Raw genomic sequence first — 27,215 nt, 5'->3', positions numbered from 1 at the left:
TTTAAATGTTGTGAATTCAATCTCACTATATTACTTAAGTGTTCCTTCTAATGGGTTATGTAAGAGCCACATGTTAAAATTTCATAAAATATGTTCGTTGACCTAAACAAATCAAGCTGGAGGAAATCTAAAGGAAAATTAACCTCTAAAGGAACCTTCATCTCTCATTGGTAGCCAGGCTTGCACCCTCAAAACAGGAGACCCAATTGCCTTTCCTGGGAAATCTGCTAGCTCAAGGGAGAAAACAAAATGCCTAAAGAAATGACATCCAGGGGGTGCCTAACAGAAAAGATGAGCCAGTGACTTTTGGATGAAGACGGTGTTTTGAACACATGCAGTTACCTCTGTTACCTCCTGAATCCAAACTAAACAACAATAAAGGGATTTTTTTAAAGGCATAAATCTGTAAGAATGAAAAGAATGAGAAGAAAGACAGAAACAACAAAATGTTGAAATTGGAAAGCAGATGAAAGAGTAGTAACTTGGTGGATCAGAGAAATCTGTATCCTAAGGTGATGTTAGAAATGCTGAAAATCAGTCTGATTTGTTCCTTAGAATTCCCAGTGATGAAGAATTAGAAGCATAAAGAGCCACAGAAAACAGGAGTGAGGGCGGTGGTAACAACAGAAGAATAGTAAAAGTCTATTACAAAGTCATCAGACCTCAAGATATTCTTAGCTACTAAGAACACCAAGCAACATCCTTGCCTACCCCAACAGAAGACTTGAGATTAATTATACAGAGGCTGAAACAGGGTCCCTGGACTGGGGAACACACAGGCTCATCAGGAAGGTAGAAGCACTGAGTATTTACATAATAAATACTGAGACCATGCACCCCTCTCTCACCATTCTGCTCCCATTTTTTCCCCAATCACCTCCATTACACTAGTAGTCAGACCTGAACTTTGCAGACAGGAGACAAAATAAATCTTCCTTGGAAAATCTGGCCAGCCCAAACGAAAAGAAAAACTGCCTAAAGAACCTGACCTCAGTGGCTCACCAACAGAAAAGATGAGCCAGAAAGTCCTGCAACAATGCCCACAGTCAATGAACTCTATCTACCTGTACAAATTTTCAGTCAGCTTTTCAGGTTCCCACTTTCAAATATGAGTATTCAGTCAAGATCACCAAACATTTGATAACTCTCAAATACAAAAGAGAGAAATGGAATAGAAAGGGTTAAGCAAGTGGAAGAAACAAAGACTTTGCAAAAAAAAAAAATCAAAAATGATTATTAATATCTTCAGAGATATAATGGAAGAGAATCATTCATGACACAAGAAGAAGATGCTGTTGGAAAATAAATATGCAGTAAATAAAAAGAGTTATTGGAAATTGAAAAAATTATAGGGGTGAAAAACCTGTTAGAGTAGTTGGCAAACAGAGAAAGTAGAGAAAGACAACAGAGAAAAGGAAACAGCAAAGAAAAAATAATAGAATACTAGTCAGGAAGTTAACATATGAAAAATAGAAGTGTTACAGAATGAGAGAACAAAAGGAAAAAAAGATAAAGCCATGATTAATTTTTTACAATTCTCCCAAATCAAAACCCATAAATTTTGAGATCAAAAAGGCTGATACAGTGGATGAAAAGAGACTCAGACCATAGCCCATCATTGAAACATTTCGGAAACACTGAAGTAAAAAGAAGATGCTACAAAGTTCCACAGAGAAAGACAGAAAAGGAAGATGAAAGAGGTAGGAGGAGGGAGAAAGAGAGAAAGAATGAGGAGTGGGAAGAAGGTTTCTTACAAAATATCAACAATCAAAATTACAGTTTCTTGAAGGCAACACTAGGTGGTAGGATTGAGTGGAGTGATGGCCTTAAAATTCTAAGGGAAAATGATTTACAGCTTCGAATATAATACCCAAACTAGCAGTCCATTATATTAATACATACGTAGGACATGTTCAGATGCATAAGGTCACAAATATTCACCCTCCGTGTACACTTTTTTCAGAAAGCTACTGGAGGTTGTGCTCCACCCAAGTGAATGATTAAACCACAAATGAGGAAACTTGCATCAGAAAACAGTGGAAGGACAGGAGAGAGAGGTGAAGGTAGCTCCCATGATCAACAGGATGGAAGAGCCAGAGAACAGCTCTGTAGCAAGTCACAGTCATAGGGTACCAGGTTCAAACCAGAGCAGCCCAGGAGGACAGATAGGCAATTTCTTCAAGAAGATGAAACTGATCGAATGTCTAATGTTTTCAGCAAAATAGGAGATTTACATAACTACAGAGTATGGGGTTGAATACGCGATAAGTACCTAGAAAACTAAGCAGATCAACCAACAGGCAAATAAATAAGACCCACAATTATAACCACAAAGGAAAACAAAAAATTGGCATGAAACAAAATGTGAACTTCATGACTTGGCTACTAATAGCATGTTCATCACTGTTACATTACCACAGATTGCCGGGATGGCTCTGATGGAACTCTATCAGAGGAAGGGCAGGAAGCAGAAGAGGGGGCGAATTGGGCGGGTAGGAGGTGGAAAATACTTTAAGTCTTTGCCTTCCAGAGGGATGAGTCAATAGATAATACTTTAGAAATCAAAAAGCAGCATAATAAGAAACCCATGCACACATATAGGGCGGAAACAGAATTTGTTGAAGGAAGTGAAACTATTCACCTCTAAGAAAAGGAAATGAAGGGAGTGTATGATGGTCTGAAGTTTTAAAATAAAAGCCCTTATTTAAAAGTTGTTACTTTAAAAATTATGTGCATTCATAACTCTGATAGAAATACAAACCTGAAAAGAATGAGAAATTGATGACAATGCCTATGATAACCTTTCAAAAGAATTATCTGAAGATGGAAGAGATACATTAACATCTCTCTTTGTGTTTGTGTGTATCTGTAATTGGATGTGGGAATATCAGTGGGTTTTTATCTTTTTATAGGTAACATGGAAAAATAATGAAACCTTTAAATAGAGAATTCTATTTATGAATATATTATGAATATGTATTTAGAGAATTCTAAGTGCTAAATTATTAGAAACTGTTCACATCTGACATTCTGAGACAAAGCAGGCATCACAGACAAGCCTGTTTGAGGTCTCCATTGAAGAGGTTGTCAGAACTGATCCAGAAGCCTGAGAGCCATGTGGCCAGCCTTTTACATATGTTACACCTGCCTACCTGTTGGGACATACACATACACTGTCCTAATGGGACAGTTCATCTTGTGGTTTCTCTTTCACAGACTCCCAAGGAAAATACTGCCTTATTGGACACAACCAGCATATGGTTTCTGATCTTCCAACAGATCCTTTCTGGAGAACTGCTGAAGAGGCAAGGCTCTGTGCAGTGTGGTTCCTATAGGAATCTCTAGAAGGAAGCTCCTAAAACCCTCTCACATTTTCTAAAGATCCATCTCATTAGTTCAAAACAATCCTAGCTCTTCTTTAGAACAGCTGAATTCAGTGGATCTCTCAGATCAGAACAACTTCTCATTTCTAGTAGAGGAATCGGTAGAAGGTAGAAGCCCATGGTATAGCTAATCATATTAATAAAAGCTAACCTAAAGTCATGGAGAACTTAGTGTGTGCTAGCCTGCTGGGCTAAACACTCTGTTGCATATCTCATTTAATCTTCACAATAATCATACATTGTTGCTACTATTCTGTTTCCATTACTCAGTTTGTAAGTAGTGGGGTCCAATTTTGTGCTGACATTCTTAATCATTATGCAATATTAGTGGCACAGAGAACCAAACCACATTGAAAAAAAATGTGCATCATGCTCAGCAGATAGATCTTGTAAGAAAACAGATTCCTTACCTGTGTGAATCCATTAAATGAACCTCCAGAAGCCTAAACAGAAACGAAAATCAGATTGTGTTATTTTTTAATTATCATTTTTGTAGGACCAGTAAATATTCATTAGACAAGTTGGAAAGTAAAGACTATCACAAGTTTTAAAATCATACAAAAGGTTGCTGTGCATGAAATAACTTAGGAAATGCAAAAGGCCACACTGAATGATTTTAAATAGGCTGACAAAAAAAGAAAGGTTAGTTTTACAATGATTGCTGCCGCATTACTGCTTGGTGCCGACCCAAACCCACTTTCTCTATGAGAAGATGATTCCGGAAAAAGGCCATTAGGAGTTAAGTTGCTTGTTTTCAGGCCATTGATAGAATCTGGAAGAAGCTTTTCCAGTGTTTCTACAATGCATCATTTTGATGAACAGCAATTATGATATTTTACAGTTTCAGTGGGCCTGAGTTGAAACATTTCATGTGTTCTTATTGGAGCAGAACCATTTTAGGAACAGTAAATTAGTCTGTGCTGCTCTTGGTTTAGCGCATTTTTAGTTCTTGAATAGTAAAAGTGAAAGTAGGGAGAATCAACTCAGAAAATGAGATGGTAACATAGACTCTCATTAATTCCCAACACAATCATTCTGCTTTGTGTGTGTATGTGCCTGTGTTGTTGGGTTTTTTGTTGTTGTTGATGCTGCTGCCTTTTTTTTTTTTTTTTTTTTTGGTCAACCTATTTGTGTTTGGTTTGCACAGATTTCAAGAAGTACATAACAATCTGTTAGAGAGATTAGGCCTCCTAGAAGATAGTGATGGATAATGAAGTAGGTGAGAGACATGAGGAGAAACAGAACCTACAGAAGTTTTTGGCTAGTCTATGCTACAGACCAGGGTAAGTACCTCGTCTTTGTCAGCCTCTATTTCTTGGTACAACAATCCATATCTCTGGTTAGCAATTTCATCTTCAGATAAATCTGAGTTGTTGATGTCCTGGTCTCGGGAACTAGCAGAACTCTCAGTGCTAGCATTCCGGGAGGTCCCCAAAATCAATGGTCTTGCTATCTCCTGGCTTTGTTCACAGCAGCTAGCAATGGCTTGTTTCCTACATACACCTGCTAGTAAGTCCACCTCCAGTTCTTCCTTGTGCTCAACTACATCTAAATGTGTCCAGCTATTATCTAAGCCTTCTGTATCTCTGATAGGCCCATGGTTAATAGAATCCAGACAATTGGCAAATCCACTTGCTTGGCCATCTGGTATACCAGAGAATCCTGTTATATCCAAATTATTCAATGCTGAATCCAAGCTTGGCTGCCAGATTTGACCTGGATCTGTTCCCCAAGAGTCTATCTCTGCAATTCTTGGCAAGTTAACAGTATGACTACAGTTCTCAGTTACTGTTCTTTCAGACCCTTCTATTAGTGAACTTTCTGCCTTACATGAACATAAATCTCTTCTGTTTGTATCACTTCCCAGAGAATAATTAAGGTCAGTCCTAGACTGAGCTTCTACTTCAAGTTTTATTGCTAAAACAGCCTGATTTTTATCCCTGTCACCTACAAGAGCATTTAACACAGTCTCACACTGAGTTTCTTCAGCATCTGTACTGTCTTGTGCTGGGTAATATATCATATCACGGTTGGGAGTGTCTATTGCATTTTTCTTTATGTCTTCTCTAGTGAAATCCCATCCCTCAGGGCTGCCATCTTTAATCTTAGATACAGAGTAGGTCTGGAGAGATGGATTCAAGATATCTGGGTGATTGGCAGGTTTGGCTCCAAAGCCTTCTATCATCTCACAATTTTTGATTACCTTTTGAATTCCATCATGTAGACCTTGGTCTCTGTCACTAAGTTCTTTTGCCATATCTCCTCTTTCCATGTCCTTTTCTAATAGGTCAGTTTTCTCAAAATAATTTTCATTGGTGTTTGTACTTTCCTTATACCCTGCTCTTATATCTTTTCTAGTTTCCACTTCATTAATTTTTAAGGTCTTATGTGCTTCCTTTCCTATGGTATTAAGAAGATCTACCACTCTGTTTCCTGTCCTTTCACATGCTTTCTCTTCAAATTCCTCTGTACCTTCTAGTGTCTTGATATCAATAGCTCCAGTGTCTACCTTTTGACATGTCTCCACACCTGCCCACAGAGAATCTTCTATCTTCTGTTTCTCTTCCTCTTCATCTGACTTCTTCACATCTTCATGACTTTCTTTGAACAGGCCAGCTGTGTCCATGGCTGGCATGTCTGAGTCAAGTGGGTCATACGGCTGCTCCATCTCCACACAAGGAGCAAAGGTAACTCCAGCCTCGGGTGCAGGCTTTGGGGGCAGTTGTTCATTTCCACCTGGAAGGGCTGGCCCCGGGGCATGCTCACCCTGTTCAGCTACAGTGGGCCAGTCAGCAGACGAAAGCAGTCTGGTGGATAATCTTATGTCTTGCTCTGCTTCAGAGAGACAGGCAGAGTCTTCTCCAAACCCTCCTGAGGTAATTTCCTGACTGACCCTGTCTGTACTAGCATCAGGGCCCCAAGTAAATGCACCTATATCATTTTGAGATCTTTGAATTTCTTCGGCCAACCCACTGTCTGGAGTTTCCTCCATGATCAGGTTACACAAGGAAAGATTTTCTGAAGAGTCAGTCTTTAAAGTATGCAGAAGAGCAAAGGAAAAAAAAAAAACAAAAACAAAAGATGAAACAGATCATGGTAAGATTTGATGAGAAACACAAAGCTCTTCAGGCAGGTAGCACCAGTAAAACCAAATTGGAAAGTGATTACATTCATTGGCTTAAGGTTTAAATCTATGACTAGCAATGACATGGGGAAACAGTTCATTCTAGAAAATATGCTATGTATGTAATGCATATCAAATACCAAAAAAAATCCAGAATGTTCTGGATATTTACCTACCGGCTGTACCAAATCAGCGCTTGTCTGTATGGGTAAAGAAAATAGTAACAATAAGGCAAGAGAAGAAAATTCACTAACACACTAACACAAATCCTATGGTGTCTAGAGTCAACATTCTGCTGAAGGCTATAGCTTTTACTGGCTTAGGAACAAATTTTACAACATGTTTTGTGATGGGAATGATTTTTGTTCCAAAATATTTTAAGACCGCTGTAGAAAAGGTACAACTAAAACCCAAAGAAAGCCTCTGTCATTTTCTAGCATCAACAAGGATGTTTTATGGCCAGTACATGACTTCTGCTTTAGCAGACTCTGAAATGTAAACTTTCAAACACATAAGCAAGTTTGAGAACGTCGGAATAAGATCAAGCACTAGAGGTCAAGAAATTACACAGTAGCACACACTCTGACACAGTATCAGAAGAAAATATTCCCCAAACTCATCCTATACTTGGCTCTGTCTTTGAGGTGGATGTTTAGAATGGTCTGATATTAACCAGTCTGACTGCCTGGAGAGTTCTCTTGATGTCATTCCTCCAAATTAGCAGCCATTTTCTCCACATAACAAAAAAATCTTGCAAAGTTGAGAAGATTAATAGCTGTGAGCAATTATGTTCAGAAAGCTGTTGTTTTGCATTCTTGTTATTGGTACCACTCCTAGCAAGTTTGTCCTCTGAAATGTTCAAAAGCTGTTTCTAGATGATACCTTCACCCTCTCCATACCCTCCCAGCTAGGGAAGGAAAATGTGTTACAGTTCCACTAAAGATATAAATATTGGAATAACAAGAAAAAGCATTGTCTTTTTAATCTCCAAGAAAATTAACACAGAGTTGAAGTTAGAATTCAAATGACTTGAGCATCAATTCATGCATGCCTTTTTGAGTAAAACTTTTCACTAGAAAAGATATAACTTAGTCATTGGTGGTTTCAATCGACATTTTTAATCTCTCTTCTTGAGCACCTTCCTTGATGATCCAAGGATCTTAAAGACTGCATTATAAGCCCTGCAACTGCAGAAAGAAGGGACAGACATCTTTTTGTTTTGAAGGGAGAAAGAAAGTGGCAAAGTCAATCCAGAAGTGGCATTGCCCAGGAATAGCTAGATCTATCAAATTTTCCTTTTTTGCCTCACTATAAAAGAAGAAAACATACAACTTAAGTTGGGTTCTTAAGACCACATCACCAGGGCTTTTCTAAAACAAAGACCCTGCTGCAAGGGATATGAGGCTGTAGAGGTGTGTGACCAGTCACCTAATTTCACAGCACCAATGAGACCACCACAAAGCTCTGTTTGTGACACTTTCCCAAGTCTAAATTATGGAGTAGTTATCCTTACACATCAGATTAGCTGAATAAACATCAATAATAATATCTACCTTTTATTGACACATACCAGACACCAGGCTACATACTCTACAATTATCTTATTTAAACCTCACACAACCTTCTGAGGTAGGCATTGTTACCCTTATTTTACAAATGAGAAAAAATGATGCTTAGAGAGTTTTAGAAATTGCCCAAAGTCTCAAGGTTATAAGTAGAAGAGTTTGGACTAAAATCCAGGGCCATCTGGCTGTAAAGCTCAAGTTCTTATTAACTCAAGCTTCATTAAATATAATATATATTTTTAAATGATTCCATGTGCCAAGTAGTTCATCTCTTCCATTTTCTCATTCACACTTTCCTTGTCTTCTATTTAAGTGTGTGTGTCCTTCACTACAATAGCTCCTTTTGCCATCAACCACCACAGAAAGAAACAAAGGACCAATTTATTGACCATTATTCAAATTATTGACCATTATTCATCCAGGAATCTGGTCCACTGCACTCTTCCTTCACCATCATCTTCAGGTTCTCATAATGCTCAAGACTTTCAGTGGCCTAATGACCATCCTAGGGGTCTACATCATCATTAAATTGTATAAGTCTTCTTTCTGTTGCAAAGGAAATAAAATATAACAAGGTTTCCAAATTTCTGGGGATCAAGATACATGAAAACAGAGTTATTAGTGGCTTACCGTCCATAGGTCCCAGGGCAATGTCTGAAAGCAAATAAACAAAAATATTGTTAGTTATACAAATCTAAAATGTAAAAAAAAGCTGATGTGACAAAAGTTCTTGAAATTATAAGCATTTTTTAAGCATTTCGTACAGTACTGTTCAATAGAACTTTTTTTGGTGATGGAAATGATCCATATCTGTACTTATCCAGTATGGTAGCCCCAGTCACATATGGCTATTGAGCACTTGAAATGTGCTAGGGTAACAAAAGCACATCTTAAATTTTACATAATTTTATTATACTTAATATAAGCTTAAATGGCATTTAGCTTTGGATAGCACAGGTCTAATCAATCTTACCTTTCACTATGTGAGTAGAAAACTATATTTGAAACATGAATGAGGTTACTTTAATACACACACACACACACACATACACACACACACATATCTCATTAAAATGAAGTAAACAAGGTGTCCAAAATTTAGAGCTTATCACATTTTTGAGGAAATGCAGGTCCTAATCACTGCTAATGCTATTTCCTTCCCATCTCATTCGAGAGGATATAGGATGACCAGTTTGATGGTAAATGAGCCCCAGAAAAATAGTTCTTCAATATGTTAAATTAGATGATAACACACTGCTCAATGAATTGGTAATCATACAAATTGGCAGAGCACCCCCTAAGACATGAATGAATTATACTTACTACTGCTATTTTAATTATAAAGCTTATGAACCTGGGGAGTGAGGCCAGATGGTTCAAATGACTTCCACTATGGCTGAGGGGAGTAGGGGAGACTTCTCTTTATTTCCTTTATGATTGAGAATTGCTGCTAAAGCCACATCCCGTTATGCCCATGTCTTTGTCATTAGAATGGATCCATGTTTGTGTACTTATTTTGAATCACTAAATGTGAACAGCAAACTAGAGAGCCTGGCATTCCCACCTTAAAAATATGATGGTTTCCAGTTGAGATTGCAGAGGCCTCATTTGGGATCTGTATTATAGAAAGCGGGCCCTGAGTTCTAACTGACACCCACCCACCTGGTTTGGACCCATTCTAACCGCTTTGCACTGCCCGCCTTGCATCTATCTCCATGCAGCCTGCTGGTCTCTTGCTTAGCATCTTCTTGTAGGATGACTAAGACAGGAGAGAACAGCTCCATGGAAAGCCACAATTTTCTGTACATGGATCTAATGTATGTTTTCTGATTATCTAGATGATTCGCATTTCATTGCTTCACAGCCCCTTAAGAATCAAAGATCATAAAAGCTAGTACATGTCTCTGCATCATGCACACATCACCAGTATTTTCTTTAAAAGGAAGGCAGGAAATGTGAAATGTCATGTTTATCAATCCTCAGGATCATGAAAGGATGCGTTAGTGTGCACAGATACTGCAGAGATCACAAGATGAGGTGTTCTGCTAGCAGCAAGAACATCCCTCGAAAACATGGGGTCAGGTGATGAGTAAAGGAGGTCATTTTGAGTGAAGAGGAAAAAAACCAGGCAGACCTAACAGTGCTGTGCTTTTTTTGTCATTCAGTCAAGACTTTTGTTCTTAGCAAGAGAGGAGAGGTATGATCAAAGCTGGATTGCAGGACAACTATAGTGTAGTGACTCAGTTATGGCCACCAGGAGGCTAGAGTGTTTTATTACCTGGCCCTGAGGAGGAGCACAGGGACACACACAGCTTGCCATCACTGCGGTGATATATGTCCTTCAGAACTAAGATTTTGAAGATTAAACCAGGTCATTTTTGTTTAATTTTGAAGAATCTCTTAGTCATGAGGCCACACACAGTTTCATGATTTATGGATTAATGTAATCATGAATTAACATGAAAGAGGTTTCTCTCCTGATGCAAACTTGTAGACAGAAATGCTATGAAATCTCACCCACTAATCATTCCAGCATCCACTGCAGAAACTTTGCTTCTGCCACAAAAGAAGTGAAGCATGGGCCAGGCGTGGTGGCTCACACCTGTATCCCAGCAGTTTGGGAGGCCAAGGCAGGTGGGCCACGAGGTCAGGAGATCGAGACCATCCTGGCAAAGATGGTGAAACCCCATCTCTACTAAAAATACAAAAAATTAGCCAGGTGTGGTGGTGGACACCTGTAGTCCCAGCTACTCAGGAGGCTGAGGCAGGAGAATGACGTGAACCCAAGAGGCAAAGCTTCCAGTGAGCCAAGATCGTACCGCTGCACTCCAGCCTGGGTGACAGAGTAAGACTCCGCCTCAAAAAAAAAAAAAAGCATGGAGAGTAAGGCAGAGAAAATCCCGTGAATTCTGCAGGCTGTCTATACAATGAGAAAGCTCTGAGAAGGAAGTATACTCAACTATATGTACATTCACTTTGTACTTTTCTTGGTCACCAAGGTGGAATCCTCAAACTTGCTGACAATACTTCTCAAAATATTGTTTTAGAGAATGTTCCAATGAATATTAAGAAAAGTATAGTTAACATAAATTTCTGTGGTCAAACAAATTTGGGAAACTCTAAGTTAAACAAACATAAACATTTTTTTTTTAATTGCAGAACTTCTCAGTCTTTAGTATTCTCAGTCTTTAATATTCATAATGCACATCATGAATCTTCTAGAAGAGAGTTAATACAGGAGGCTTCCTGGAACATTCACCTAAGAGACCCATTTTTTTTTTGCAAAGCATCTTTAAGGCTGGTGTCTAGACTATTAATTTCCTACTTTATTAACACCTTAGACATTTATTGTTCATATTTTATAACAGGAAGGCCTTTAGAAGTCCAATCACATTCTAGAATAAAGCATGGAATAGACATAATCCTTATTTATTGGAGTTCATATTGAGCTATTTATTCCCTAGTAGTTTACTGTGATATACCAAGAAGGCTTCAAGACCAGGGAATCAAGCTAGGTCTCAATTCCTAGGGTGAATGTTACAATACTCTTTCACTAATTCATTTGAAGCATACTCTAGCAACTTTGGTTTTGCCTAAATTCAAATGTGGGGCTCCAACCATATGCAAAATACTTATATAAACGGTTTCTGTTTTGTCAAATTTTGAGTTAACTTCCTTCTATTAGCATAGAGAGCTGTAAACTAATTATATTTCAGAGGACCTACCCACAGGTCATTACGGCATCTACCACCAGTATCGTCTGACAGAAAATGTAACGACAGTAACTATCAGAAAGGAAGAAATGTGGAGAGGGAGGGAGTGGTGAGCAAAAAGGCTTGGGGAAGCAAGGCAACTCTCCAAACCATAATCACGATCACAGGAGGGGAGCTTCTTCAATGTGGAGGATAAACACAGCATCATCAAGTTCAGAACTATCAACTCTGAAAATGGCTTCTGCTGGGCCATGCTCTCATGGTCATTGCAAACACACCTTAACTTGCAAAGTATGAGGAAGGGAAGTAGAGAAAACAGCAAGAAGAGTAAACCCAAAGCCAAAAGAAAGAGCTTCATCCAGGGAACCCATAAAGTGCATCCTGTAAACCTGAACAGTTCTGAGTGCAAAGTGGACACTGGTAACAATTACTCCGGGAGAGAAAACAGGAATGTATGGTTATGCCAGCTTTATGGGTAGAGAAAGCTGATGGCATGGGAGGTTTAGAACAACTGATATAGATAAGGTCCCCTTCCTACGCCTCTTTCCTATTAGGAAATATCTGTCAACCAAAAATAAAAATAGATAGTAGTCATGAAAGGTATAGGGATCATTGTTCACCACACTGAATTATTGAGGCTTATGAAGTATCTCCAAACATCCAAAAAGCACCTGATACCTGAGACATGGGTGAGTGGGTCACTCCAGCAGAACCTGCAGGTGTCACCTCGGGCTTGAAAGGATCGAAGTCCAGATCCAGCAAAGTCTCCTCTTTCTTCACCTCAGGGACTTCGTTCTGTTAAAACAAACAAAACAAAACAAAACAAAACAAAACATGTATTAGCTTGAATCTGATAAGACCATGATATAGCCCATGTATACTCTTTCTAATATTATTATTGGGTATCCCCAAAACACACTTTTATAAGCATGGTGGCTCACCAATATGCACCCAGTCACTCAGCTAAACACAGTGAGAAGGAAATAACTAACTCCGGCCAAGTATAACCTAAGTTGCCCTGGAATGTGTTCCAGGCTCTAGCTCTTGTCCTTTGTCTAGCTCCAAGTCCAGTCAACAAAGAGAATGTTCCAAGGATGTATCCTAATGTACCAAGATGCAAGGAGTCTCTTCTGTCAGCTCAGAGAACTCAGATCAAGAAATTACAGATGACCCAGTCGATAAAATGGGTCAAGGTCTAGACTTACTACAGCAATACTGCTGATGTTCTTCTGGGAAGCTAAAATTTTAAAAGGAAGGTGCCACTGTGACCACATCCCAACTGCCTCATTCCCTCATTGGCACCCTATCCCTTGATTTGGTTATCATTTGATCCAGTCTTCATCCATAGTATTGTTAGTTTCGATTGTGTATGTGTATGAGTGAGGGTGAACGGGAGGGAGAGAGGAGACAGCCATGCCTCCCAACATTTGCTGCAAAATGAGCTCCCATTAATAATATTTTTGAATTAGAAAGAAGGTAAGCCAAATAAGACACAGGACAAAAGTCCTGCTCTGATAATAAAAAAAATCTATAATACTAAACATTATCATTTGTTCATTTATTTCTGGTATCATAACACATGAAAACAACGTGGGCTGGAAATCGGCATAACCCAGGCTCAAGTTACACAGTAAAGGGCCAGGCTAAGACAAAGTCCCATAAAGTATAACACAGAAAAGGGAGTTGGGGTCAGTTTTCATGCAATTTAAATTATATGTGTTTAGCATTCAATATAAAATTCTTTTTTAAAAAAACCTCTGTTGCCTAGAAATTGAAATGTCAAACCAATGGGTAAAATATTACATAAAAACAGATTTTTGGAGACAGATTTTTGAAGAACAGGAGTTATTTTAATTAATATTCATCACAGACATTAAAAACTGAGAAATGTATGAAAAGTGAGGGCCAGACAATTGGCTCACGCCTGTAATCCCAGCACTTTGGGAGGCCAAAGTGGGCAGATCAGGAGGTCAAGAGATCGAGACCATTCTGGCTAACATGGTGAAACCCTGTCTCTAGTAAAAATGCAAAAAAAAGAAAAGAAAAGAAAAAAGAAAAATTAGTTGGGCATGGTGGTGCATGTCTATAGTCCCAGCTACTTGGGAGGCTAAGGCAGGAGAATCGCTTGAACCTGGGAGGCGAATGTCGCAGTGAGCTGAGATCACGCCACTGCACTCTAGCATGGGTGATGGACCGAGGCTCCATTCCCTCCCAAAAATAAAAAATAAATAAATAAAGAACAGCGAAGTGGTATAACCTAAATACTTTCCTTAGCATATCCATACTCATTGCAGAAGAAAGCTGCTAATATATCATGCTATTAGCCTTGTGTTTTCTATTTTGCAGCATAGTAACTCCCCATATATACTTTTTAAAAAATTTCACAAGGATAATGCCCTTCTGAGAGCTCTACTTTCTTTACTAATTACAATCACAAAACTATCAACCAATTTTCTATTCAAAATCTGCATAAGCTTTGTTTTTCCCCAACTTTTATGTTGGTACAAATTATATTTTTAAAATTTAGTAAATGTATTCTACTTGGAATATGATAGGCACTGTTTGAAGAACTTTACACATATGGACATTAGCTCAAGTTAACAACACACTTTGGTGCAGTCTAATGTTGACAACACTTTATTGCCTTTAAAGCATTTATCTTGCCATGTTCTCCAAGCTGCATTGTACTTGCCTTTTCAAACATAATCCTTACAAAAAATTGAGGGAGAGATGGCAGTAATTCCCCATTTGGGAGAATGAATAGAATTGACTGAATGGTGATCTGTTGTCATGGCCCCCAGCTGCCACGCAGCAGAGGTAAGACTGCAGCTGGTGCCTCTGACTCCAAGGCCTGCCAGGCTGCCGCTGATGCCCTAGACCCAAGTTTCTCAATTAGGAACCCCAAGAATCTGCAGAGGAATTCTCAAAGTTCTGCAAGTTCTCCATAAAATTTCAGGTCATGTGAATATATTCATTATTTCCCTTTAAGCCGAATGAATCCCCTTAAGGAAGCTCAAATGGGAATTTAGAGATAAAGGATGAAATGAGGCATCAGACTATAATGGGCTATGCTCAGACTTTGATTGAGATCAATCTGTGTTTATACCCCAATAGTACCACTTGCTAGCTGCCTCTCCCTGGCCAATTAATTGAGCTTCTTTGAGCCTTGGTTTCTTTGTGAATAAAATGGGATTAATAAGGCCTAATAGGATTACCATGAGTAATAAAGATGATAAATGTATATGTACATAATAGCTAGGAAATACTCAAAATGGAAATGGAAGCTAATGTTATTCATTACCATTAGCAACAATGCATACATGTGATTATGGTTTGGCTCTGTGTCCCCACCCAAATATCATCTCAAATTGTAATCCCCACATGTGAAGGGAGGGACCTGGTGGGAGGTGACTGGATCATGGGGGTAGTTTCCCCGATGCTGTCTCTCTCCTGCCACCATTTAAGATGTGCCTTGCTTCCCCTTCACCTTCTGCCATGATTGAAAGTTTCCAGAGGCCTCCCCAGTCATGCGAAACTGTGAGCCAATTAAATATTTTTTCTTTATAAATGACCTAGTCTCAGGTGATTCTTTATAGCAGTGTGAAAATGGACTAATACAACATGTGAATACATAAAATTACTGTCATCAAATATCCATAATGCCAATTTGACTGCCTTCAAAATATGTAGCTGGTTTTTGCAGACTCAACTTCTACTTAGCTTTGCCCTCTTAATCTTGAGAATTATCCCTTAAGGTACTCAAGTCAAAGAATATTCTGCTAAAGCTACAAAAATAGCAAAAGGATTTTGCCTGCTTATGTAGTATTCTTTTTTAAAAGGGCAGGAATGTACTCACAACTCTGTCACTACATGTTGAAACACAGTAAAGTATAATTTTCCTTAACAAGACAAATGAATCCTGTACACCTTCATCACAATTAGAGTACATATGGTATGGTTTCAACATTCTTAGCTTTTTGGGAACTTGATCATAAGCACTGCTTTACCATCAGAAATCTACAAGGGGTGACTTGGAATGTGCTCCTAAGAAAGGAGACCAGCTGTGGAAACCACAGTGGGGAAAAATCTTCCAATAGGAAAATATTGCCAATTGTAATAATCTGTGCTATGTTTCATGAGATGTCTTCTACTTGGGACATGTAAGTTTATTAGCAAGGTACTGGACTTCTTCCAGTGCAGATGTGCAATTTGAGCATAATCTGTATGCCTAGCCTTGCCACAGCTTCTTGATAGATGGATTTTACTTCCCCATCCCTTACCTGGGGTTGACCATATTTCATGCTTTAGCTAATGGATATTAGTTAATGTAATGCAAACAAAGGCTGGAAATGTGCTTTCATAGTTGGTTGGTTGGTTTGCATTCCTGCCATTCACCATGAAAAGTACAGCCTTGCGTAGCTGCTAGTCCGAAAAGAATGAGACACATGCAGCACATGTGGGCCAACCATAATATAATTTTCTAATCAGTGTTAAAGACAAATTCATAAAAAGAACCAGAGAAAAGAAGACATTTCACTGACAGAGGAACAACATGAAGGTAGCAATAGATTTCTCACCAGAAATAATGAAGCAAAAAGACAGTGAGGAAAGTACTAAGAAAAAGAAACTGTCAACTTAGAATTATATGCCTCTTGATAAAACTTTTCAAAATAAAAATTCAATGAAGATTTTCAGACAAACAAAATCAGAAAGAATACATCACCATTATATACACACTACAACTAATGTGAAAGATATCTTTCAGGCAAGGGAAAACGATAACAGAAATATGCGTCTACACAAAGGAAGAGAACCAGAAATACTAACTGCCTAGGTAACTATACGTGAGTTTTTATTATTTAAATCTTTTAAAAAGATAATTAGCTGCTTATACAAAAATCATGACAAAGTAATGTGAAGTTTATAATGTAGATAAAATAAAATCCACGAAAAAAATTGCACAAAAACAGAAGTGGGGAAATGAGAGTATATTATTATTAGATTTTTATACTGTACCTTAAATGACTTTACATAATTGAAAGTTAGACTGTGATAAATTAAAACGTATACTAAAACCCTAAAGTAACCACTAAAATGACAAAACAATATTATAGCTAATAAGCAAATAAAGAAAACTAAAGATAATAATAAAAATGTTCAATTAATACAAAAGAAAGCAGAAAAAGAAGGTTAAATGAGCAGGGAGAAAATGGAAAACAAGTGATCAATGTGCTAGAGTTAAACTTCATCATATGAATAATAACCTTAAATGAAAATGGTCTAAATCATGCAATTAAAAGGCAGAGATTATCTAATTATACAGAAAAGCAAGATCCAACTAGATACTGTCCAGAAGAAACTAATTTGAAATACGTAGACACAAATAGGTTCAAAGTAAAAGGACATAAAGGATACACCATGCCAATCTAATAAAAAAAAAAGCTGTAATAATTATATTAACAATAAAAAAGTAGATTTCAAATCAAAGAATATTATCATGGATAAAGAGGATCATTGCCTAAACATTTATGCACTCAATTACACAGCTTCAACATAAAGCAAAAACCAAGAGAGCTGTAAAAAAAAAAAAAAAAAAAAAAAAAAAAAATTAAAAAGCACACACACTTTTATAGGAAAGACTTCAATGTTCCTCTTTCAATAATTGAAAGAACAAATGGAGAGAAAATGAGCAATGGTATAAAAGATTTAGATAACACTATAACTAAATTTGACCTAATTTATACTTATAACATTCTGTCCAACAACAGCAGAATATAAATTCTTTTCAAGTGTACATGGAAATGCAACATGATAAGCAGTATTCTAAGACATTAAGTAGGTCTCAACTAATTCTTTTTTAAAGGCCCTATCTGTGATTTTATCTCTAAAAACAAACAAACAAATGAACAAATAAACAAAATGGAACCTCTTTCTTGCATAGACACCAGATACAATGCTAAAAAGTTCCCAGTATAACTTTATTATAAAGACATACGCGGGGGTTCCAAGATGGCCGAATAGGAACAGCTCCAGTCTACAGGTCCCAGCATGAGGACTGCAGAAGACGGGTGATTTCTGCATTTCCAACTGAGGTACCAGGTTCATCTCACTGGTGCTTGTTGGACAGTGGGTGCCGGACAGTGGGTGCAGCCAACCGAGCGTGAGCTGAAGCAGGGCGAGGCATCGCCTCACCTGGGAAGTGCAAGGGGTGAGGGAATTCCCTTTCCTAGCCAAGGGAAGCTGTGACAGATGGCACCTGGAAAATTAGGTCACTCCCAACCTAATACTGTGCTTTTCCAATGGTCTTAGCAAATGGCACAGCAGGAGATTATATCCCGTGCCTGGCTCAGAGGGTCCCATGCCCATGGAGCCTCGCTCATTGCTGGGACAGCAGTCTGAGATCGAACTGCAAGGTGGCAGTGAGCCTGGGGGAGGGGCACCCACCATTGCTGAGGCTTGAGTAGGTAAACAAAGTGGTTGGGTAGCTGGAACTGGGTGGAACCCAACGCAGCTCAAGGAGGCCTGCCTGCCTCTGTAGACTCCACCTCTAGCCGAACAAAAGGCAGCAGAAACCTCTGCAGACTTAAATGTCCCTGTCTGACAGCTTTGAAGAGAGTAGTGGTTCTCCCAGCATGGAGTTTGAGATCTGAGAACAGACAGACTGCTTCCTCAAGTGGGTCTCTGACCCCTGAGTAGCCTAACTGGGAGGCACCCCACAGTAGGGGCAGACTGACACCTCACAGGTTTGGGTACCCCTCTAAGACGAAGCTTCCAGAGGAACAATCAGGCAGTAACATTTGCTGTTCAGCAATATTTGCTGTTCTGCGGCCTCCACTGCTGATACCCAGGCAAACGGTCTGGAGTGGACCTCCAGCAAACTCCAACAGATCTGCAGCTGAGGGTCCTGACTGTTAGAAGGAAAACTAACAAACAGAAAGGACATCCACACCAAAACTCCATCTGTGCATCACCATTACCAAAGACCAAAGGTAGATAAAATCACAAAGATGGGGAAAAAACAGAACAGAAAAGCTGAAAATTCTAAAAATCAGAGCACCTCTCCCCCTCCAAAGGAACACAGCTCCTCACCAGCAATGGAACAAAGCTGGACGGAGAATGACTTTGACGAGTTGAAAGAAGAAGTTGTCAGATGTTCAAACTTCTCCGAGCTAAAGGAGGAAGTTGGAACTCATCGCAAAGAAGCTAAAAACCTTGAAAAAAGATTAAACGAATGGCTAACTCAAATAACCAGTGTAGAGAAGTCCTTAAATGACCTGATGGAGCTGAAAACCATGGCATGAGAACTACGTGATGAATGCACAAGCTTCGGTAGCCAATTCGATCAAGTGGAAGAAAGGGTATCAGTGATTGAAGCTCAAGTGAATGAAATGAAGTACGAAGAGAAGTTTAGAAAAAAGAGTAAAAAGAAATGAACAAAGCCTCCAAGAAATATGGGACTATGTGAAAAGACCAAATCTATGTCTGATTGGTGTACCTGAAAGTGACAGGGAGAATGGAACCAAGTTGGAAAACACTCTGCAGGATATTGTCCACGAGAACTTCCCCAACATAGCAAGGCAGGCAAACATTCAAATTCAGGAAACACAGAGAACACCACAAACATACTCCTCGAGAAGAGCAACTCCAAGACACATAATTGTCAGATTCACTAAAGTTGAAATGAAGGAAAAAATGTTAAGGACAGTCAGAGAGAAAGGTCGGGTTACCCACAAAGGGAAGCCCATCAGACTAATAGCAGATCTCTCAGCATAAACTCTACAAGCCAGAAGAGAGTGGGGGACAATATTCAACATTCTTAAAGAAAAGAACTTTCAAGCCAGAATTTCATATCCAGCCAAACTAAGCTTCATAACTGAAGGAGAAATAAAATCCTCTACAGACAAGCAAATGCTGAGAGATTTTGTCACCACTAGGCTGCCGTACAAGAGCTCCTGAAGGAAGCACTAAACATGGAAAGGAACAACCAGTACCAGCCACTGCAAAAACATGCCAAATTGTAATGACCATCAATGCTAGGAAGAAACTGCATCAACTAATGAGGAAAATGACCAGCTAACATCATAATGACAGGATCAAGTTCACACATAACAATATTAACCTTAAATATAAATGAGCTGAATGCTCCAATTAAAAGACAGACTGGCAAATTGGATAAAGAGTCAAGACCCATCAGTTTGCTGTATTCAGGAGACCCATCTCACATGCAGAGACACATATAGGCTCAAAATAAAGGGATGGAGGAAGATCTGCCAAGCAAATGGAAAACAAAAAACCGTAGGGGTTGCAATCCTAGTCTCTGATAAAACAGACTTTAAACCAACAAAGATCAAAAGAGACAAAGAAGGCCATTACATAGTGGTAAAGGGATCAATTCAAAAGGAAGAGCTAGCTATCCTAAATATATATGCACCAAATAAGGAGTGCCCAGATTCATAAAGTGAGTCCTTAGAGACCTACAAAGAGGCTTAGACCCCCACACAATTATAATGGGAGACTATAACACCCCACTGTCAACATTAGAAAGATCAATGAGACAGAAAGTTAACAAGGATATCCAGGAACTGAACTCAGCTCTGCACCAAGCGGACCTAATAGATATCTACAGAACTCTCCACCCCAAATCAACAGAATATACGTTCTTCTCAGCACCATTTTGCACTTATTCCAAAACTGACCAAATAGTTGGAAGTAAAAAACTCCTCAGCAAATGTAAAAGAACAGAAATTATAAAGAACTGTCTCTCAGACCACAGCACAATCAAAGTAGAACTCAGGATTAAGAAACTCACTCAAAACCACTCAACTACATGGAATCTGAACAACCTGCTCCTGAATGACTACTGGGTACATAACAAAATGAAGGCAGAAATAAAGATGTTCTTTGAAACCAATGAGAACAAAGACATGACATACCAGAATCTCTAGGACACATTTAAAGCAATGTGTAGAGGGAAATTTATAGCACTAAATGCCCACAGGAGAAAGCAGGAAAGATCTAAAATTGACACTCTAACATCACAATTAAAAGAACTAGAGAAGTTAGAGTGAACACATTCAAAAGCTAGCAGAAGGCAAGAAATAACTTAAGATCAGAGCAGAACTGAAAGAGATAGAGACACAAAAAACTGTTCAAAAAATCAGTGAATCCAGGAGCTGGTTTTTTGAAAAGATCAACAAAATTGATAGACTACTAGCAAGACTAATAAAGAAGAAAAGAGAGAAGAATCAAATAGATGCAATAAGAAATGATAAAGGCGATATCACCACCGATCCCACAGAAATACAAATCACTATCAGAGAATACTATAAACACCTCTATGCAAATAAACTAGAAAATCTAGAAGAAGTGAATAAATTCCTGGACATACACACCCTCCCAGGACTAAACCAGGAAGAAGTTGAACCCCTGAGTAGACCAATAACAGGCTCTGAAATTGAGGCAATAATTAATAGCCTACCAACCAAAAAAAGTCCAGGACCAGATGGATTCACAGCCAAATTCTACCAGAGGTACAAGGAGGAGCTGGTACCTTTCCTTCTGAAACTATTCCAATCAATAAAAAAGAGGGAATCCTTCCTAACTCATTTTATGAGGCCAGCATCATTCTGATACCAAAGCCTAGCAGAGACACAACAAAAAAAGAGAATTTTAGATCAATATCCCTGATGAACACCAATGTAAAAATCCTCAATAAAATACTGGCCAAACAAATCCAGCAGCACATCAAAAAGCTTATCTGCCATGATCAAGTGGGCTTCATCACTGGGATGCAAGGCTGGTTCAACATATGCAAATCAATAAACGTAATCCATCATATAAACAGAACCAAAGACAAAAACCACATGATTATCTCAATAGATGCAGAAAAGGCCTTTGACAAAATTCAACAGCCCTTCATGCTAAAAACTCTCAATAAATTAGCTATTGATGGGATGTATCTCAAAATAATAAGAGCTATTTATGACAAACCCACAGCCAATATCATACCGAATAGGCAAAAACTGGAAGTATTCCCATTGAAAACTGGCACAAGACAGGGATGTCCTCTCTCACCACTCCTATTCAATATAGTGTTGGAAGTTCTGGCCAGGGCAATCAGGCAGGAGAAAGAAATAAAGGGCATTCAATTAGGAAAAGAGGAAGTCAAATTGTCCCTGTTTGCAGATGACATGATTGTATATTTAGAAAACCCCATTGTCTCAGCTCAAAATTTCCTTAAGCTGATAAGCAACTTCAGCAAAGTCTTAGGATACAAAATTAATGTGCAAAAATCACAAACATTCTTATACACCAATAACAGACAAACAGAGAGCTAAATCATGAGTGAACTCCCATTCACAATTGCTTCAAAGAGAATAAAATACCTAGGAATCCAGCTTACAGGGGATGTGAAGGACCTCTTCAAGGAGAACTACAAACCACTGCTCAGTAAAATAAAAGAAGACACAAACAAATGGAAGAACATTCCATGCTCATGGATAGGAAGAATCAATATCATGAAAATGGCCATATCACCCAAGGTAATTTATAGATTAAATGCCATCCCCATCAAGCTACCAATGACTTTCTTCACAGAACTGGAAAAAACTACTTTAAAGTCCACATGGAACCAAAAAAGAGCCCACATTGCCAAGTCTATCCTAAGCAAAAAGAACAAAGTTGGAGGCATCATGCTACCTGACTTCAAACTACACTACAAGGCTACAGTAACCAAAACAGCATGGTACTGGTACCAAAACAGAGATATAGACCAATGGAACAGAACAGAGCCCTCAGAAATAATGCCACACATCTGTAACAATCTGATCTTTGACAAACCTGACAAAAACAAGAAATAGGGAAAACATTCCCTATTTAATACATGGTGCTGTGAAAACTGGCTAGCCATATGTAGAAAGCTGAAACTGGATCCTTTCCTTACACCTTATACAAAAATTAATTCAAGATGGATTAAAGACTTAAATGTTAGACCTAAAACCATAAAAATCCTAGAAGAAAACCTACGCAATACCATTCAGGACATGGGCATGGGCAAGGACCATGTCTAAAACACCAAAATCAATGGCAACAAAAGCCAAAATTGACAAATGGGATCTAATTAAACTAAAGAGCTTCTGCACCACAAAAGAAACTACCATCAGAGTGAACAGGCAACCTACAGAACGGGAGAACATTTTTGCTATCCACTCATCTGACAAAGGGCTAATATCCAGAATCTACAAAGAACTCAAACAAATTTACAGGAAAAAACCAAACAATCCCATCAAAAAGTGGGCAAAGGATATGAACAGACACTTCTCAAAAGAAGACATTTATGCAGCCAACAGACACATGAAAAAACGCTCATCATCACTGGCCATCAGAGAAATGCAAATCAAAACCACCATGAGATACCATCTCACATCAGTTAGAATGGTGATCATTAAAAAGTCAGGAAACAACAGGTGCTGGAGAGGATGTGGAGAAATAGGAACACTTTTACACTGTTGGTGGGACTGTAAACTGGTTCAGCCATTGTGGAAGACAGTGTGGCAATTCCTCAAGGATCTACAACTAGAAATACCATTTGACCCAGCCATCCCATTACTGGGTATATATTCAAAGGATTATAAATCATGCTGCTATAAAGACACATGTACATGTATGTTTATTGTGGCACTATTCACAATAGCAAAGACTTGGAACCAACCCAAATATCCATCAATGATAGACTGGATTAAGAAAATGTGGCACATATACACCATAGAATACTATGCAGCCATAAAAAAGGACGAGTTTATGTCCTTTGTAGGGACATGTATGAAGCTGGAAACCATCATTCTCAGCAAACTATTGCAAGGACAAAAAACCAAACACTGAATGTTCTCACTCATAGGTGGGAACTGAACAATGAGATCACTTGGACACAGGAAGGGAAACATCACACACTGGGGCCTGTCGTGGGGTTGGGGAATGGGGGAGGGATAGCATTAGGAGATATACCTAATGTAAATGACGAGTTAATGGGTACAGTACACCAACATGGCACATGTATACATATGCAACAAACTTGCACATTGTGCACATGTACCCTATAACTTAAAGTATAATAATAATAAAAAAAAGACACATGCATGTGTGTGTTCATTGAAGCAATATTCACATCAAAGACATAGAAATAACCTAACTACCTATCAATGAAAGCCTGGGTAAAGTAAACGTGATAGACACACACACACACTCACACACACACACACACACCATGGAATACTGTGCAGCCATAAAAAGAATGAGATCATGTCCTTTGCAGGGACATGGATGGAGTTGGAAGCCATTATCCTTAGCAAACTAACACAGGAACAGAAAACCAAAGACCACGTGTTCTCACAAGTGAGAGCTAAAGGTTGAGAAAACATGGACACATAGAGGGAAACAACACACACTGGGGCCTATTGGAAGTGGAAGGTGGGAGGAGGGAGAGGATCAGAAAAAAATAGCTAATGGGTACTAGGCTTAATACCTGGGTTAAGAAATGATCTGTACAATAAGGCCCATGACACAATTTTATCTTATGTAACAAACCTGCACTTATACCCATGAACTTGAAATAAAAGTTTAATAAAAACTTGCCCTTTTCCAGAGCACAGCATGAAGGTGGCTGCCATATGCATACTCAGTCCACTCTTGTCCTAGTGGCCTCATCAAGTGAGATGCAGCCTTCTTCCTCTCCCTGGCAGTCTATCTTCTGTTTTAAGACCCCATGTGTCTCACGTGGAAAAAACTGTCACTGAATCACTTCTGCCTTCAACTAATTTAAAAACATTCAAGTCACACGAAGTATGGTCTCTGACTCCACTGGAATTAAATTGGAAATCGTTAACAGAATGGTCTCTAGAAAATCCACAACTATTTTAATCATCCAGAATGATCTCTGCAAAATCCACAAATAATACTCTTCTAAATAACCCATTAAGTCAAAAAAGAAATCAAAGTGGAAATTAGAAACCTGAATGGAAATGAAAACAAAATATCAAAATGTATGGGATGCTACTAAAGCAGTACTTATGGGAAAATTTATAGCACTAAACTCCAATATAAGAAAACCAAAAAGGTCTGAAATCATTAACCTCACCTTCTTTTTACCCTAAATACTAGAAAAAAATATAAACAGAGCAATAAAACCCAAAGTAGAAACTGGAAATTATACAGATTAGAGTGGAAATCAATGAAACAGAAAACAAAAGATAAAGTGAGAACAAGAAAAAGAGAGAATCAATAAGACCAAGGGCTAGTTATTTGAGAAGATCAATAAAATTAATGAACATTTAGCCAGTCTAATTGGGATAAAAAAGAGAGAGAGTGAAAAAGGATGCAGATTACCAATATTAGGAATGAGATAGGGGAGCATCATCATAGATATTAGAGATATTAAAAAATAATAATAAAGAAATATGATGAACCACTTTATTCCAAATACATTTGACAATTTAGATGGAATGGACAGATTCCATGAGAAACACAAACTACAAATACAAAGATCTCACTCAAGAAAAATAGATACCCTGAACTGCTCTATATCTATCATATAGAAATATATCAAAACAAAAGAAAACACAACAAAACACAGTCCAGATGAGTTCTCTGATGAATTCTATCAAACCTTTAGGCAACAAATAATACCAACACAAATTTAACAAGCTCACTGAAGGGGAGCAACTGATTTTCAGTTCAATTCATTCAATACCATTACCCTGGTATTAAATCATAAAAACCCTTTTCTTAAAAAAAAAAAAACTTATAAACTAATATTCCCCAAGAACAGGAATCTAAAAATTCTAGACCAAGTTTTAGCAAGCAGACTAAAAGATATATAGATTAAAAGGATAACAAACCATCACCAAATGGGGTTCATCCTAGGACTTCATGGTTGGTTTACCATTGGAAAACCAATAAGTATAATTCACCATATTAACGAACTATAAAGAAAACTCAGATGATCATCTTAAGAGATGCAGCAGAGCATTTGAGAAAATCCACATTAATTCCTGTTTAAAACTCTCTAAGTACGAATAAAAGGCTGCTTCCTCAATCTGTAAAAGCCAGCCAATGAAACCTACAAGTAACAAACACTGTGTTCAAAAGTGAAATACTATGTTCTTCCTCTAAGATCAAGACAAGGATGACTGCTTTACTACTTTTACTCAATATTTTTCTGGTGGTACAAGAATGAAATAAGGTAGGAAAAATAAATAAAAGGCACCTAGATTGCAAAGAGAGAAGTAAACTTTCTTTATCCATAAAAGATATGATAATATATATAGAAAAATCCAATGAAATCTACAAAAACCTATCGAAACTAATAATTCAGTTTACCAAAACTGCAGATGCAGCATCAATATACAAAAATCAGTTGTACTTATAGACAATAGTGTGAACATCCAGAAAAAAACAAATTTAAAAACATGATTTATAATAATAAAAATATAAAATACTTAGGGATAAATCCAACAAAAGATGTGTAATGTCTGTACATTGCAAACTGTAAAACATGGCAGAGAGAAATTAGAGAAGATTATTAATAAAGGGAGAGATATATTGTGTCTATGCATCAGATGACTCAGATATCATTGATCTATAGACTCAGTACCACATGATTTAATATCTATACTGCTTTGAGTAGTATCCCCCGCCCAAATTTCATGCCTATCTGGCACCCGTGTGTCCTTAATTGACAACAAGGTCTGAACCAATATAATAAAATAAAGATGAGGTCATACTGATTAGAGTGGGTCCTAATCTAGTGACTGGTGGCCCTGTAAGAAGAGGAAAATTTGGATATGTAGACGCAAGAAGAATGCCATGTGAAGACACGGAGCACACAGACACACAGGGAAAATGCCATGTGATGACCAAGGTGCATACTGGAGTGATGTATCTGCAAGCCAAGGAACCCCAAGGACTTTCAGCAACCACCGGCAGCTAGGAGAGAAGAAAGGATTGATCCTGCCCTAGAGCCTTCAGAGAGAGCATGTCCCCACTGACACCTTGATCTCAGACATCTAGCCGCCAAAACTGTTAGAGAACACTTTTTTTGGTGGGGGTGGGGGAGCTTTGTATTTAAGCCATTCAGTTGTGGTACAGCAGCCCAGGAAATAACGCAATATCAACTTACAGTTGATTCTGAAGTTCATATGGAAATTCAACATACCTAGAATAGCCAAAATAACTCTGAAAAAGAACAAAGTTGAAAGACTAACCCTACTGACCCTGATTTCAAGATATTACAAAATGACAATAATCAACATAGCATGCAACTGGCACAAAGGCAGGCAAAAATATCAATGGATAATCATATAGTCCAGAAATATAGCTATATATATATATATGATAAATAGATAGAAATTAGTTGTCTAATTATCCACAAAGGTAC

General features: G+C 38.2%; 2 protein-coding genes across 4 annotated transcripts in view; both read right to left on the bottom strand.

The window, feature by feature from the left end:
* LOC103226200 (amphiphysin) overlaps positions 1-27,215 on the bottom strand; it is a 251,796-nt gene that overhangs the window by 41,653 nt on the left and 182,928 nt on the right. For all 3 annotated transcript variants that reach the window (XM_073008951.1, XM_073008950.1, XM_073008949.1), the window contains 4 exons: positions 12,464-12,580; positions 8,703-8,726; positions 6,684-6,707; positions 3,794-3,826 (listed from right to left, as the gene is read on the bottom strand). In XM_073008951.1, the coding sequence (XP_072865052.1) occupies positions 3,794-3,826; positions 6,684-6,707; positions 8,703-8,726; positions 12,464-12,580 (198 nt within the window). The remainder of the gene's footprint in view (positions 1-3,793; positions 3,827-6,683; positions 6,708-8,702; positions 8,727-12,463; positions 12,581-27,215) is intronic.
* On the bottom strand, positions 3,837-6,669 carry LOC103226199 (uncharacterized). The gene has a single exon (XM_007981563.3). The coding sequence runs from the start codon at positions 6,373-6,375 to the stop codon at positions 4,645-4,647; it is 1,731 nt and encodes a 576-aa protein (XP_007979754.3). The 5' UTR covers positions 6,376-6,669; the 3' UTR covers positions 3,837-4,644.

Source organism: Chlorocebus sabaeus, chromosome 21, assembly GCF_047675955.1.
Source record: "Chlorocebus sabaeus isolate Y175 chromosome 21, mChlSab1.0.hap1, whole genome shotgun sequence".
Taxonomy (NCBI): Eukaryota; Metazoa; Chordata; class Mammalia; order Primates; family Cercopithecidae; genus Chlorocebus; species Chlorocebus sabaeus.
Note: the sequence above shows the minus strand (reverse complement) of the source record. Positions and strands in the feature narration are given on the sequence as shown.

Excerpts from the sequence above, each read along its gene's own strand:
- LOC103226199 (XM_007981563.3), bottom strand. The coding sequence starts at position 6,375 with ATGGAGGAAACTCCAGACAGTGGGTTGGCCGAAGAAATTCAAAGATCT.